At 44.4% G+C, this 16,335-nt stretch overlaps 1 protein-coding gene across 6 annotated transcripts in view; it reads right to left on the reverse strand.

Moving 5' to 3' along the window:
- The window catches only part of MBOAT1 (membrane bound O-acyltransferase domain containing 1), a 250,232-nt gene that overhangs the window by 111,932 nt on the left and 121,965 nt on the right, over window positions 1–16,335 (reverse strand). Inside the window, exon 1 of one of the 6 annotated variants that reach the window (XM_046006676.1) lies at window positions 1,377–1,781. The exons of the other annotated variants lie outside the window; for them this stretch is intronic. Within the exon in view, the coding sequence (XP_045862632.1) occupies window positions 1,377–1,472 (96 nt within the window). The 5' untranslated portion in view covers window positions 1,473–1,781. Of the gene's footprint in view, window positions 1–1,376; window positions 1,782–16,335 lie in introns of those variants that run through there. 6 annotated transcript variants of the gene reach the window in all.

Raw genomic sequence — 16,335 nt, forward strand, 5'->3', positions numbered from 1 at the left:
AAATGCAATTAAAATAAATTCTGATGGGGGAGTGGGGCTAGGGCTGAAGGGGTTAAGTACAAAACACACTCCCCTTAAGGGAATTCAGCTGGGAGTTAGGGTCGTTTCAGAGAAAAAGAATTTGCTAGTATCTCTCTGCTTTTCCCCAGGTCCCTGGGTCTCTCCGGTTTTCACTAGAAATTGAAGAGTAATTTACAGAAGCACCAGCTAGCATCTGACACCTCTCCCGATTTGTTAGCTTTCTGGATGTTGCAACCGAGGGGCAGGCAAATGGCTGGGGAGAGGTGCCCTTGCCCATGCATCCTCGGAGGGAGCCAGGTAGAAGAGTGGTTCAGTAAACAGTATCTGACTAAGGCAAACAGCCAGCTCTCACTTCCTCCTTGCAGAAGGAATGTTGAGTGGAGAGGGCAGCGGGAGGGTATACTCCCATTCGGAAAAGAAAGGGGAAAAAAAAAAAATCACTAGTAAAAAGCAATGGGAGAAACCCGAAGCAGAACTCAGTATGAAACCGAATAAGAAGGCAGTGGGCCAGCCCGCCCCAACCCCCATTCCATTTAAATCAACGTGTTTACTGACTCATTATGAAATACCGAGCAAATCTAGCTTCCAGCACCTCAAGAGACAAGACAATGAGTAAGACAGCCTCAACCCTCAGGCAGCTTTCTTACCAGGAATTACTGCCGTTTTCTATTCTAATAGTAGCAGACAATTCCTGGACAGTCCAACCAACTTCCACGGGCCTCTCTTCTCCCACTAACCGAACACATTCAGGAGCCTGGGACCTCAAGGATAAGCCCACTGAGTCAAGGAAAGCCCCTCGGAAAACCACAGGGTCCTTGCGTAAGTCTTCCCTTTCCGATGGACACCGCACAGGGTCCAACCTGTCACCCCCTGATCAGAAAAGTTTCACCGCCGAAGTCTAAAACCCGAGTCTCTGTTCCACAGCTATACAGGCCAAGAGCTTACAGACTAATCAAGCTTATCTTTTAAGTAGAGATGTCTAAATTAAAAGTAATAAGGACTCGACGACACCGATGGGAGGGAAAAAACAAAACACCAACACTTGATTCATTTATCACATTTAGAACCAGGTTACAGGAAACGAGCCAACCCAAAACCTCAAAAAGAAAAAAAAAAAAAGTTCATCTGAACCTGTCTTGGAGGGTGTACCGATTTTTTTCCTCGTTTACAAGACAAAAACATGTCCGGGAAAAAAGCCCACCTGTCGAGTGTGTGCAGCTATAAAGTCTGCTTGGGGTGAGGGGCGCCTTGGGGCTCAAATGCCCCCCCAGCCCGCACGCCCGCGGGGGCTCGGGAGGAGGGTCCCTGCGCCCCTGCGCCCCCGCCCCCGCCGCGGCCCGGCCGCCCGCGGTTACCTGGTCCAGCGGGATGCCCAGGAGCTCGCTGAGCGGGTGCAGGCAGGTGGAGCCCGTGGTGCGGTACGAGAGGCTGGACGGCCGCTCTGCTGCCATCCTGCATCTTCGGGAGGCGGCTGCCCCGGCCCCAGCCCGCGCCAGCCCGCTCGCCGTCCCCCAGCCCGAGCGCTCGCGGGCGGCTGCCCCAGGCACACGCGACCGCCTCCCTCGCCGGGACCGAGCGACCAGGCCGGGGGCCGCGACGCGCGCAAACTCCCGGGGCGCAAACTTGGCGTTGGCGCGGCGGCCGCGGGCGCGGGAGGAGGGCCGCGGCCCCGCGCGCTCCGCTTCCCGCTGCCCTCCTCCTCTCGCCGCTCATTGGCTCGGCCGCCCCCGGACGGCCCCGGGAGGAGGGACGGAGGGAGGAAAAGTGGGGAAGCGGAGCCCGGCCCCGCGCGCCACCCGGCCCGCCCAGCCCGGCCCGAACCCCGGGCGACCGGGAGAGCGAAAGCGACGCCAGCGGGCGCCGTGGCCTCGCCCTGCGGCTGCTGGCGGCCAGCCCCGGGGGCGGGAAGCGCCGGTCCCCTTCTTCCTCCCGAGCTCGCCGGCCTGCCTCCCCGCCCCGCGAGGCCACCTCCACCCGGCCACCCGGGCGGGCGCCTTTCCCCGGGGCCCCACCCCGTTTGGGTCTGGCTGCAGTCTCGGCGCCCCCCTTCCCTGTCCCCGCGCCTGCTAGCATTTCCTGCGCTTTCCTTTCGAGGTTTCTCCCCTGCAGTCCTTGCTGCAGAGGGTTAACCCACCCGCTCCTGGGAGCCCAGGGAGCCCCCTCCCCCCGGGCTGTTAGCCAGCACCCTGGCACCCAGACTCCCTCGGTTCACGTTCCTCAGCGCAAGACAGAGTTGCCTGCACCCTGCTCTGGGTCACACCAGCAAATGCAGAGGACTGCTCGCGTCTGATCATTCCCTCCCGTCCCTTTGGATTGAGAATTACTTGACCTCTGTAAGAAACGGTGTTTCTATTATGTGCATTCTGATACATTATTTCGTGCACAGGCTCTCAAAAGGGAGACACTTCCTCTCTGTCCCCAGACGGAGACAAATGTATCACTGGCACTGGGAAAACTGTTTAGGTTGATTAATGGGTTTCGAGAGTCATGAAAGTCTTGAAGATTCTTCCCAGGAATTGCCGTGAGCCAGCTGATGAAGACAGTTTTCAGGAAGGCAGGGCTCTGAGCTGATGGGTAGAAAACCAGGGAGCTGATGCGAACCCCCAGGATTTACGGGAAAATGAAGCCTGAAGCTTTTGCATCAACGGTTTATGTGGGAGTTGTTGCTGAGCCAAGGAGAATCCAAACAGGTGGACCGTGACATTCAGGCAGACCTTCTACTGTTATCCATGTGGCCTCGAACTTCAGATGCACCTACAGCCCTGCGGGACAGTGGTGGCAACTTCCCCTCCACAGCTCAACCCCCAGTCTTGCCTTCGGGAGGAGTTCATCACCAACAAGCTTGCCAGGCCTGAGTTTCTCAGCCTATGTGCCCCCACCGGGGACCAAAAAAAAAAAAAAAAAAGTCCCTACCCCCACTCCCTGTCCCCATGGAGATGACAATCTCTGCTCTACTCTCACCAAACCCACATTCACACTCGCACAGGCATATGACGGCCAATCAACGAGGCTAGACAGGCTCATTAGATGACACACAGTTCTGGAAACCGACCAGAACGGAAGCACCCTTCCTCTTACCCTGAGCAGGATGACAGCTGAAATGAGGTGTCTGAGGGCAGAAGGGGCTTGAAAGGACTGCTTAAAAAAAAAAAAAAAAAAAAAAAAATCCTGTCGCCTGGGTGGTGCAGCTGGTTAAGCATGGTACTCTTGGTTTCAGCTCAGGTCCTGATCTCAAGGTCATGACCTCGAGGTGGTGAGATAGAGGCTTACATCAAGCTCTACACTCAGTCTGAGTCTGCTTGGGACTTTCTCTCCCTCTCCCTCGGCCCCTCCACTCCACACAGGCTCTCTCGCTCTCTCTCTCAAATAAATAAATAAATATTTTTAAAAATCAGCACTTAGATGTGGAACTCCCAGAAAGGAAAAGTAGGCCAGTTTGGATAGTACTCATGCCGAACGTCCTCAGAACCCTGGTAATCTTCTACAAACAGATCTGTGCCCTCCAGACTCCCCAAAACGGTCTTCACATTGCCACAGATGTGAAAAGAGAAGAGTAGCCCTCTAGAGCTGTTCTTCTGCTCAACAAAACAAGTTCCAATCTAGTTTAAAATATTCGCTTAAAAATGTGGTAACTATGCTTAGATCTCGAGAGCAAAACGTCACAGGACTCAAATCTCACTGGCTCTGTTCTATTGATACAGTGGTACAATTAATGCTGAAAGAGCTAGCAGATGGTACAGTATCAAGCGAACGGAACAGTTCTGCTGGAGAGTAATTACACAGGCTCCTACAGGATGGGCTCTGATTCGAAGAGTAGAAGAGCTCGGCCAGGGGCACGTCACTCTCTTTTCCTTCCCGTCTATCTCTGTTCACGTCCTATGTCAACTGTAGATTCATCATAGTGACTATTACATATTAGCTATAACTTTACAGAAATTGTTTCCATAGCCCATGTTACTATACTCTCTATTTTACAAGTGAGAAAACTGGAATTTACAAAGTTAAGTACCATGGTTGGTTTAGGGATGCTAAGCAAAACTAGCAAAACTACGTCTGATTCCAGAGCCTCGGCACTTGGTCCTAATGCTGCCTTGTGTCCTTTTTTTTTTTTTTTTTAAGATTTTACTTATTTATTTGACAGAGATCACAAGTAGGCAGAGAAAGAGAGAGAGAGAGGAGGAAGCAGGTTCCCTGCTAAGGAGTGAGCCCAATGTGGGGCTTGATCCCAGGACCCTGGGATCATGACCTGAGCTGAAGGCACAGGCTTTAACCCACTGAGCCACCCAGGCACCCCTGCCTTGTGTCCTTTAAAACCAAGCATTTCTCTATCAGGAGGCCCACCTACCCATGAGACATCCCCGTGGACAGGAATTACATTTACTCTTCAAAAAATGAGGTGTTGCTTGGGACGCCTGGGTGCTCAGTGGGTTAAAGCCTCTGCCTATGGCTCAGGTCAGGATCTCAGGGTCCTGGGATCAAGCCCCAGGCTCTCTGCTCAGCAGGGAGCCTGCTTCCCCCTCTCTCTCTGCCTGCCTTTCTGCCTACTTGTGACCTCTGTCAAACAAACAAATAAAATATTTTTTAAAAAAAGAAAGAAAAAAATGAAGTGTCGCCTGATTTTTGTTCTTTTTTTTTTTTTCAAGTAAGCCCCACACCCAGTGTGGAGCCCAGTGCAGGACTTGAACTCATGACCCTGAGATCAAAACCTGAGCTGAGATCAAGAAAAAGACACTTAACCGACTGGGCCAGCCAGACATCCCTGTCTTGCCTGTTTTCTGTCTGCAATAAAACGAGTCGAAATCAAGGTCAGTCATTTAATCTCCCTTACAGGGCCATGCTCAGATTGTGAGCTCATCAAGAAGATCCAGGGCTCATCCCTATGACTAGTTTAAAATTAAAGGCCAGACAAAAAGATATGGGAAAAATTCTGGTCTGTTTCAGGGAAGGCAGCATAATATTACGGGCTGGTAAAAATTCAAGACCTGTCACCTGCGGGTCCAGAACCAGCCAAAGATACACAAACAACAAAGCTGAATTGAAACAGTCCTCAAAGTTTACAAACGTATAACCTAACCCCTCAAGAAGATAAAATTCTAATAATCCATTCAGAAGAGAGTCAACCGAAGATAATCACCGACCGAACCGCACGAACCCCATTTACAGTGGTTTAAGCCACGTAAAAATAAGATTGTCATCTTAATAACACCACATAATGTTCACAAAGCATATTCATTTGTATCATCCTTTCTGATCCTCCCGAAAAGTTTATGAAGTTGGAAGGGCAGGCAATATTATCATTTTCCTTATTATGTCACCATCGTCCTTTCCATTTTTATCCGTAATACTAATTTCTGGTCATTTGGAGGTAGCTTACAGAGCTAATGAACAGCCAAAGGAGAATGCAGTATTCTCAATGGATATTCCATTGTTGTTTTTATTATACAGGAATCTTTTTATTATACAAGGAGTCCACCTTCAGGAAAACAGCAGAAACTGTTGCTTGCATAGGACATTAAAGTCCACACTTAACGCTGGAGAGCTCATCTGAAGTATGGTCTACACTGACCCACGACGGGTATCACTCTTGCTTTGCAACCAGATTCTTTAAGCACGATCCACAAAACCTTAGGGAATTTCGATTTTGCCATCAGTGTTCCATTTTCTTCATATTTTAACTCAACCTGTCCATGCTTGGAAAGTATTTTGCCAACTACCTGCCTAACATATTTTCCAAGCTTGAGATCACAGGTAAGCATTGTTTTTATATGGGTGCATGTTCAGAAAATGAAGAGATTGATATAACTGAACACCTACCAAAGTTAGCTATTACTTTAAGTATTAGCATTTTCCCCTAAAGATACTATACCATTTAGTCATTCATGATAAATCAGCACACATCATCTCATTATGCTAACCTGTGAATACATCAAGGAAATGATGTCCAAAGACAAAAGAAACCAAAATAATATCCCAACCTCTGAAAAAAAAAAACCAGTTATGCGAGATACAAAGCAGAAATTAATCACTGGTAATGGAATGCAGAAAGAAAGCCTGCTAACAAAACTCCATTAGCTAAAAATACTCAGAACGATATTTATAACTATGATTTTATACAACTTCTGAATGTCATGACTGGAGCCTAAAACCAGGAGAGGAACGGATTAATTAATAATTTAATTAACTCTGCTTAGCTGAAGCTTCCCCTTTACAAGCTGACATTTTCTTCTCAACTTTAGTCTTTGGGGAATGAGAGCTTCCCAAAATGCATCCCTGCACATTCAAATGGAGTTAGTGATCACAACTGAATTTCTGTGGGTGAGTCGGGCATTATGGTGGTTAAGAACCCGTCCTGCAATACAGCAATATCTTGGAGTTCACTTCTGCAACAAGAGTTTGTCCTTGCCCTAAAATTATGCCCAAAGAGGTAAACTTTCTCAACTTCCGTATCTACTTTCTAGTCTCTTCTGCTGCTCTCATGTTTCATTCGCTGCTGCCTTGCATGCCATTTTGGGTGTCCCAAGATCTAGGCAAGCCCATAGATTCCCTTCACTAGGCTTTGGCTTGGTGCCTAAGGAGTCCTTGAAGAAGTGAAGTATTTCAATCTTAAGCAAACTCCATACTGTCTATTTTGGATACTCAGAGGCATCCCCCCCCCCTTACTTCCTGCTTCTTTGGCTGTGTTCCAAATATGTGCTCTAGCCAAAGAAGTGTTCTATGAATAATGAAGTGTGATTGAAGATAATACTTGAGAATATAGAGATAGCCAGAAACCTATCTGCTCGTGCTGCCAGGATTCTCTGGTTGGCTGCAGTGAAAAAAAAAAAAAGAGCAAGGTTGATGGCCCTGGAGCCTTTGAGTGTGCTGACACGCTCAGCTCCCACTCTCTCGGCACCTCCCCCAGCCTCACTGTGGGTGCGGCACCGGGGCCACCTTCATCGCAGGCTTCGGAGAACTCCACACCATGAACTGGTTCATGCCCAGCCCTTTGCATTCATCTTGGAGCCCTTGCATTCATCTTTGGCCCAGCCCTTGCATTCATCTTGGAGACCACGTGGGATCTCTCTGAGCTCTTACATTTTCCACCCTCCTCTCCACTTTCTGTTCTGCACCTGACCCAGTGAGAGTGCCAAACACACGCATATTTTTTAAATTTTTTTCCTTTTTTTCCACAACCATATTTTGGACTGAATGGAGAGATGATTCCCTAGCAATCCATGCAGCCAGCAGGACTCATGACTGTCTCTTTTCCACTGATTTAAGTCCTCATGATCCAGCTGCTTTTTCCGAGCCTGTGCAGCCTTTGGTCAGCACATCGGGCCAGCCACCCCTAAAATGCTGAGTGAATGGTGACGTCCGTTATTTATAGAACTAAAGGAGGTATTTGCCTCTATTCATTCCCTTGGATCTTTTCCTGTATCCCTAATGTGCCATTTCTACAACTTTCATTTTCTTCTAAACATTTTTCGATCATTATTGGTCAATTCTCACAGAGGATCCTGTAAAACAAGTTTAAGTTTTTCACAAAAATATTACTTATGGCAATTGTCAGTCTTCAAGAAAGGGACATCAAGCTTAGTTGACCACAAGACATTTTTTGTGTATATGATGTCTCCTTCAGAATGAGCATTCCCCAGATTCACTTGGGGAAACAGTACTTTCACTTGAGAAGACTGATTCAACATTCAGCAAATATTTATTAAGGAGACTTTATCTATAAAGAACAATTCTAGGTGCTTGGAATACACATCAGCTACAAACAGACAAAAGTCACTCCCTCTGTGGAGCTTACACGGTACCAGGGGAAGACATAAACAATACAGAAGGATAATATTAGTATGCCAGAAGGTGGGGAGTACATAGAATAAAAGAAAAGTACGGCAGGGTAAACAATGTACGAACATTGCCGTCCTCAATAGAGCGGTCAGGGTAGGCTGCGTTGAGAAAGTCACATTTGAACGAAGACTTGACGGAAGCCAAGGATTTCTAGGCACAAAACAATCCAGAAAGAGGAATAGTCTAGAGCAAAGACCCTTAGACAGGAATAGACCTGGCAGGTTGGAGAAGCACTAGTCTGGCCAGGAAGGCTGTAACAGAGTGAGGGTAGAAAGAAAGCAGATGGGCCAGAAAGGCATTGGGGGACAGGCTATGGGGACCTTAGAGACCATCATAACAATTTCTATTGTTCCTTTGATTGCAGTGGGGGCCACTGCAGGAATTTGATCGCAGCAGTGTCTATACCCTTTAAATAATCACTTTCTTGGGTGCCTGGGTGGCTCAGTGGGTTAAAGCCTCTGCCTTCGGCTCAGGTCATGATCCCAGGGTCCTGGGATCAAGGCCCCCATCGGGCTCTCTGCTCATCAAGGAGCCTGCTTCCCTCTCACTCTCTCTGCCTGCCACTCTGCCTACTTGTGATCTCTGTCTGTCAAAGAGATAAATAAAATCTTCTTAAAAAAATAATAATCACTCCTTTTCCCCCTCTCTCTAGCCCCTGGTAACCCCCATTCTACGTTGTTTCTGTGAATTAGACTAGTATAGATATCCCGTGTAAGTGCAATCACACACTGTGTGTCTTGTTACTGGCTTATTTCAAACCACATAATGTTCTCAAGGTTCATGCATGTAATAGCATGGGACAGGATCTCCTTCCTTTCAAAGGCTGAAAATATACATTTTAGCTTTTCATCCATCAATAGACATTTATTTCCACCTTTTTGCTATTGTAAATTGTGCTGCTATGAAAATGGGTAGGCAAATACTCTTTGAGACCCTGCTTTCAATTCTTTTGTATATATACCCAGAAATGGAATTACTGAACTGTTTGATAACTGTATGTTTAATTTTTTGAGGAGTCACCATACTGTATCCCATAGTACCTGTTTCATTTTACATTCCCCCCAACGGTGTACGAGGCTTCCAATTTCTACACATCCTTGTCGACACTTACTATTTTCTGTAATTTCTTTTAAACAGTGGTCATCCTGATGAGTATAATGTGGTATCTCTCACTTTGGTTTTGATTTTCATTTCCCTGATGATGAGGGATGTTGAGCAACTTTTCAGGTGGTTATTCACTATCTGGATGTCTTCTTTAGAGAAATGGCTATTCAGGTCATCTGACCATTTTTAAATCAGGTTGTTTGATTTTTGTTGTTGTTGGGGAATTGTAGGTGTTCTTTATATATTCTGGATGTTAATCCCTTCCTTATCAGATACTTGATTTGCAATTACTTTCTTCCATTCCACAGGTTGTTTTTTCATTCTGCTGAGTGTGTCCTTTGATGCACAAAAGCTTTTAAGTTTGATGTAGTTCCACTTACCTCTCTATCTTTGTTGGTTATGCTTTTGGTATTGTATTCAAGAAAACATTGTCAAGTTTGTATGTCTGTTTTAAGATTTATTTGTTTGTTTATTTGAGTGAGAGATGGAGTGAAAGAGAGAGTACAAGCAGGGAGAGCAGCAAAGGGAGAGGAGAAGCAGGCTCCCCCCTGAGCAAGGAGTCTGATGCGGGGTTTGATCTGAGGACACTGAGATCATGACATGAGCTGAAGGCAGACGATTAACTGACTGAGTCTCCCAGGGGCACCATTGCCAAGTTTAATGTGATTAAATTTTCCCCTATGTTTTGGGCGCCTGGGTGGCTCAGTGGGTTAAGCCGCTGCCTTCAGCTCAGGTCATGATCTCGGGGTCCTGGGATCGAGTCCCACATTGGGCTCTCTGCTCAGCAGGGAGCCTGCTTCCCTCTCTCTCTGGCTGCCTCTCTATCTACTTGTGATCTCTCTCTATCAAATAAATAAAATCTTTAAAAAAAAAAGAAAAAAGAAAAAAAAGAAAAAAAAGTTTTCCCCTATGTTTCCTTTTAGGAGTTTTTAGTTTTGAGTCTTCCATTTGGGTCTACAGTTCATTTTGAATTAATTTTTGGATATGATGGAAGATAAGGGTCCACCTTCATTCTTTTGCATGTGAATGTCTATTTTTCCCAACACTATTCATTGAAGAGACAGTCATTTCCCCACTGAGTGGTCTTGACGTCCATATGGAATATCATTTAACCATATATGCAACGGTTTATTCAAATTCCTTTATTTTTAATGTAAAACTATTGAACTATCACTTTGCTTACCAAGTTCTTTAAAATCTATCCCATTAAAGGGCGTATTATTTTCCTACATAAAGACAGTTCTCTCTTGGGGCGCCTGGGTGACTCAGTGGGTTAAAGCCTCTGCCTTCAGCTCAGGTGTCATGATCCCAGGGTCCTGGGATCGAGCCCCACATCGGGCTCTCTGCTCAGCAGGGAGCCTGCTTCCTCCTCTCTCTCTCTCTCTCTCTGCCTGCCTCTCTGCCTACTTGTGATCTCTAGCTGTCAAATAAATAAATAAAATAAAATCTTTAAAAAAAAAAAAAAAAAAGACAGTTCTCTCCCTGAAGTGAATTCTCCTGCCAGCTATGAAATTTTTACATTTTTCCCAATGGTCACACTGTGTGAACCAGGTTAACATGATCTTGGACAAATCTGCTAAGACAGCCTTTCTGTAACCTAAAACCTTGGTGAGCACAGCCCCCCACTGCACATTCTTTCCTTTTGTTTAACCACATCCTTAAGGACTCCCTGGTGGCATAACGTCCTTGATCTGCCTTGGAGATATGACAATGACACAAACCTATTCTTTTTTTTTTTAAGATTTTATTTATTTATTTGACAGACAGAGATCACAAGTAGGCAGAGAGGCAGGCAGAGAGAGAGGAGGAAGCAGGCTCCTCGCTGAGCAGAGAGCCCGATGCGGGTCTCAATTCCAGGTCCTGGGATCATGACCTGAGCCGAAGGCAGGGGCTTTAAGGCACTGAGCCACCCAGGCGCCCGGACACACACCTATTCTCAACCATTCTCCTCCTGAGTGGCTCCCAGCCTCTACAACCATAAAAGCAGGTCTCAGCCAGAGGTGGGGTTGCAAAGACCGAGTCCTGTTGCAGCAGTGCAAGACACGCTTCTGTCCCTAAGCCCCCTAATAAACCATTTCTCATCAAGCTAGACTTCTCGAACTTTTCCTTCAGTCTTCTAGCTCCTTTGGCCTTTGGAGGCCATTTTACATACAGATCCCTTTCGCAGAACACACCTATAGACGCAGGCAGGCAGGGTCCCCCATAGGACCAACCAGAGGGTCCTTGGCTTCACCCAAGATGGAAATCAAACCTGAGGCCGCAGGAGGCAAAAAAGGTTTACTGAAGGTATAAAGAGAATGCAGGTAGAGTGTCTGGGAGACTCAGAAAGAAAAGAAGGGAGTCTCATCCTTTCTTGGCGTCTGAAAGTTTTTACTGAGGACAGTAGTCTGGTGTACATGTCCCCTAAGGCATCCAGAAACCGGTTAGAACAAAGACGAAGGCCCAGGTGTCAAGATGTCCAGTGCACTTGGTCTGGAATACGCATATGATGGCTTTATCTGGTCACTCTCACCTGGTGCTTCTTTAGGTGTTATTGATTTTAAAGAACTCATTAACTCTGTCCCTTACAAGAAGGACAGACACTATATGCATTCTGAGGCTTGTGTAAAGTGGGGTGAGGTGCAGGGCCTAGCAAGAATAGAAGCAGGAAAAGGAGCAAAAAGCAGATTTTCATGGAGTCCTTCAGCTTCCCTCTCTCATTACGAACCCAATCTTCCCGGCCTGCAGATTCCCCATGTGTGTGTGTGTGTGTGTGTGTGTGAGAGAGAGAGAGAGAGAGAAACAAAATCAGAGAAAGAAATAAAATTTCCTGCAAGCATCATAGATTTTTAAAAAGATTTTATTTATTTATTTGTCAGAGAGAGAGAGTCAGAGAGCACAAGCAGGCAGAGTGGCAGGCAGAGGCAGAGAGAGAAGCAGCTCCCCACTGAGCAAGGAGCCCAATGCGGGACTCGATCCCGAGACCCTGGGATCATGACCTGAGCTGAAGGCAGCAGCTTAACCAACTGAGCCACCCAGGCGTCCCCATCATAGATTTTTTTAAACTATATTTTTTGGAAGATATATCATATGTATAAGTGTTATTATATATTTAATTTAAATAACAATGGTAAATAGTAATGGTAATTTAAATAAAAATAGTAAAATAGGAATGCATGTTCCCTCCACCCATTTTAAGAAACAGAACATCAGGAACACCATCAATAGCGCTCCTCAAATACAGACTCCCCTCCCAACCCCGGGGACATAAGGACTTTCTAGAATACATAAGCACCTACCAATCTCAGGAAGTCTACTGCTAGACGCCCAAATTCCATACGTACTCTGCCTAAAGCCAATTCACCTAAGAACTCTTGAGTTCACACGATCCTTCCACTCGACCACAGCATCCTTGCAATTCTCACAGCGGTCCACCATCTCCAGATGGCCAGGTCTCCTGAAGCATTAAGGGTACAATAAACCCACAGAGCTTTTTTTGTTTCCCATTTTATATATGTTTCTGTTAAGAGTAAAGCACGGGATTTAGAATCAAATATTTCAGTTCCTGTGGAGTTGTTCTGAAATCAGATCGACGGTGATACGGTTGGACGGGTGGCAACGAGGATATTCCCCTCTTCCTTCCCTCCTTTTCGAAGAATAGGGGAAACATCCTGGGAGCCCCAAAAACAAAGAGAACACGGACAAGAAATATTCAACACTCAAAACTTGGCTCCCCCCACCCCTGCCCCGAATTTTAAAAATAAGCATTTATTTTCAGCTATTCTCAATACTCTCTCATAGGGTGTATCATTTGCTGGAAATAAAAACATCTTGATCAGCTAAAGAAGCAGAATGATTCTGGTTCTTTTCAATGTAACTGAGATGTTTTCTGGGACGGCCAACATTTTCAGGATAACTTCGGGTAAAACCCAAAGATAAAACTTTTATGTAATTTTGTTCCATTTTCATATGTGGCACTCAATGGAATAATTAAAACCTATTTTAACAGTTATATTATGAATTTTTTGTAATTACTGAGATTCCTCCTCTTACTTCATCCTATAAAATGCTTATAATTTTATATCTCCTTTTTTTTTTTTAAGCAATCTCTGTACCCAACAGTGGGCTCGAACTCACAACCCTGAGATCAAGAATCACGTGTTCCACCAACTGAGCCAGCCAGGCGTCCCTCTACTTTCTATTAAAAAATTTTTTTAAATAAACTAACTGCTCGTACTACCAGTTCTTACCAGTAGAAACATTTCTCTTCATTAAAACCATAGAAGTAAGATCATAACACTTATAAAGAGATGTATTTCTAGTAAATTTTACTTTTTATATTAATTTATCAATATTTATAATATATTTGAGTTTGATCAAGTATTTAGTAATACTTATAAAAGATAACTTCATCTAGAAGAATTTTTTTTTTTTAAAGATTTTATTTATTTATTTGAGAGAGAGAGCATAAGTAGGGGGATCCGCAGGCAGAGGGAGAAGCAGGCTCCCCATTGAGCTGGGAGCCTGATGCAGGGCTCAATCCCAGGACCCTGGGATCATGACCTGAGCTGAAGGCAAATGCTTAACCTACTGAGCCACCCAGACACTCAAAGGATTTTTTTTTTTTTTTTGGTTATAGTCTTATGATGTCAGGAAATTAGATGAATGTCAAGAATTACATTTACATGCATCTTGTTTTGGAAAATTTGAAAGGGTAATCAGCAGAGGACTTTCAAGCATGTATATTTATCAGGACAAAGATTTGTGCAGGAAGTGGAGTAGAAATATGATTCAAAGAGAAAAGAGGAAGATTTACATATTTTTTCATATTAAGAGCTTGTCCGTGTGTGTTTTCAGTGGTTGGGTTGGTTGGTGACAGTATAAAATTATTACTGTTTTATAGTCTATTAAATACTTTTAAGGCCAAAATATAACAGTTTTATTTTAAAATGTCAATGTTTACAACATGTTGGAAATTATATTTTTTTCTACTCTTTCAACTTTGAATGGAATGGAATATTTTTGATGTTAACTTTAAAACATAGGAGCAAAGCATGGTTTTTTCAAAATTCTTTTTTAAAAAAGTGCATAAAATATTTGAAAGTCGGTGTCCTAAAAAACCCTCGGTGCCCCTTCTCAGTGCATCACAGCTGCACAAAGGGAACAATTATCTGAATTTTATTTTTTTAGTTTTATAGTTTTTTTTTTCAAATGAGTACAGTTGACCCGCAATATTACATTAGCCTCAGGGGTACAACAGTTGATTCAACAACTCTATATGTTTTCTGTTGCACTTGTAAATTTTTTCTTTTTTACCTTACATGTCCTGTTTGCTGCAATGTACTCTTTTTTTTTTTTTTAAGATTTTATTTATTTATTTGACAGAGATCACAAGTAGGCAGAGAGTCAGGCAGAGAGAGGAAGGGAAGCCAGCTCCCTGCCAAGCAGAGAGCCCGATGCGGGACTTGATCCCAGGACCCTGAGACCATGACCTGAGCCGAAGGCAGAGGCTTTAATCCACTGAGCCACTCAGGCACCCCTGCAGTGTACTCTTGAAATTGATTTATCATCTTACCTATGGCAACCTTTTGAATTTTTCTGGTTATTGTATTTGCATAGAGCTTCTTTTGAGTTTTCTTTCTTTCTTTTTTTTTTTTTGTTATTTATTTGACAGAGAAAGATCACAAGTAGGCAGAGAGGCAGGCAGAGAGAGAGAGGAGGAAACAGGCTCCTGCCAAGCAGAGAGCCCGATGAGGGGCTCGATCCCATGACCCTGGGGTCATGACCTGAGCCAAAGGCAGAGGCTTAACCCACTGGGCCACCCAGGCACCCTCTTTTGAGTTTTCTATGTAGAAAATCATAGCATCTTCTTTTAAACGTTACAGTTTATTTCTTCCTTTTTCATTGTTCTATTTCTATTTCTTATTGTCATCCTATTGAGTGGGTTAGAACCTGCCAGTACTTTCATATGGAGTTTGTTAAGATAGAGTCCTTCCCCAAGAAGTGCTTTTTGGGGGGAAGCTAACCCATCAATATGATATGACATCAATATGACAGGCCATAGGGGTAGTTTATATAAAATATATGGAAACTAAATGAGGCCACTTTTAATTCCTCCTTGGATGACAGAGATCAAGTCCTGCTATGTGCTTAGCACTGTAGCATAAAAGTATAAATTAATATTTTGCTAATCTCAGTCAATTATATAAATTTACAAAGTCATCAGACAAGTAGGGAGGTTCTCTGCTCAGCAGGGAGCCTACTTCCCTCTCTCTCTCTGCCTGCCTCTCTGCCTACTTGTGATTTCTCTCTCTGTGTCAAATAAATAAATAAAATCTTAACAACAACAAAAAAAGTAGAACATTGTTTTTGAAGTAACTTTTAAAAATCAACAACACTTTCATTCGCACATTCGTTGAATATATAACACTCTTCTCCAACATTGTCTCAGACCATATAGATATAAGGATATCCAGACAAACACAGTCTGCTCTCAGTTATTAACTGGAGGAGGGGGAGAAACTGTTTAATCAGTGAAAACACTTTCATGTCAGCGGGTTTTTCTAAGAAAATAACCAACGTTTGGGGCTCATATGTAACCCATGGATAGACATGGAGGAAAGAGCATATTGTCTAAAAATTTTGCTCATATTGAGTTAAAATCTACCTTTCTGAAACTCTTTTTTTTTTAAATAAAGATTTTATTTATTTATTGACAGACAGAGATCACAAGTAGGCAGAGAGGCAGGCAGAGAGAGAGGGGGAAGCAGGCTCCCTGCTGAGCAGAGAGCCCGATGTGGGACTCAATCCCAGGACCCTGAGATCATGACCAGAGCTGAAGGCAAAGTCTTAACCCACTGAGCCACCCAGGCACCCCTGCCTTTCTGAAACTCTTAACCACTATTTCTGGCTCAGCCAAAGAAAAGAAAATGATAAAAATTTTTCTGCTAATTGATAGCAGTTAAAAATCTATGTAAAGATCTCTCTTTATTACCCACCCCCAAAGTCTTCACTTTCTTGTCTAAAACTTCCTTTTTTAAAAAAAGATTTATTTATTTATTTATTTTAGGGGGAGAGAGAGAGAGAGAGCATGAGTTTGTGCATGCGAGCAGGGGTAGGGGCACAAGGAGAGGGAGAGAGAGTTCCAAGCCAACTTCAAGCTAAGACTAGGGCCCAATGGAGCAGGGCTCAATCTCATGACCCTGAGATCACGACCTGAACTGAAACCACGAGTTGGCCACTTAACTGACTGAGATACCCACGTGCCTCTAAACTTTTTCTTTTTAAGGTAGACAGATGGGGAGTGGCAGAGGAAGAGAGAGAACTTTAAGCAGGCTTCACACGTAGCACAGAGCCTGACCTGGGGCTCTATCTCACAACCCTGAGATCCTGACCTGG

This window comes from Meles meles, chromosome 5, assembly GCF_922984935.1.
Source record: "Meles meles chromosome 5, mMelMel3.1 paternal haplotype, whole genome shotgun sequence".
NCBI classification, from domain to species: Eukaryota; Metazoa; Chordata; class Mammalia; order Carnivora; family Mustelidae; genus Meles; species Meles meles.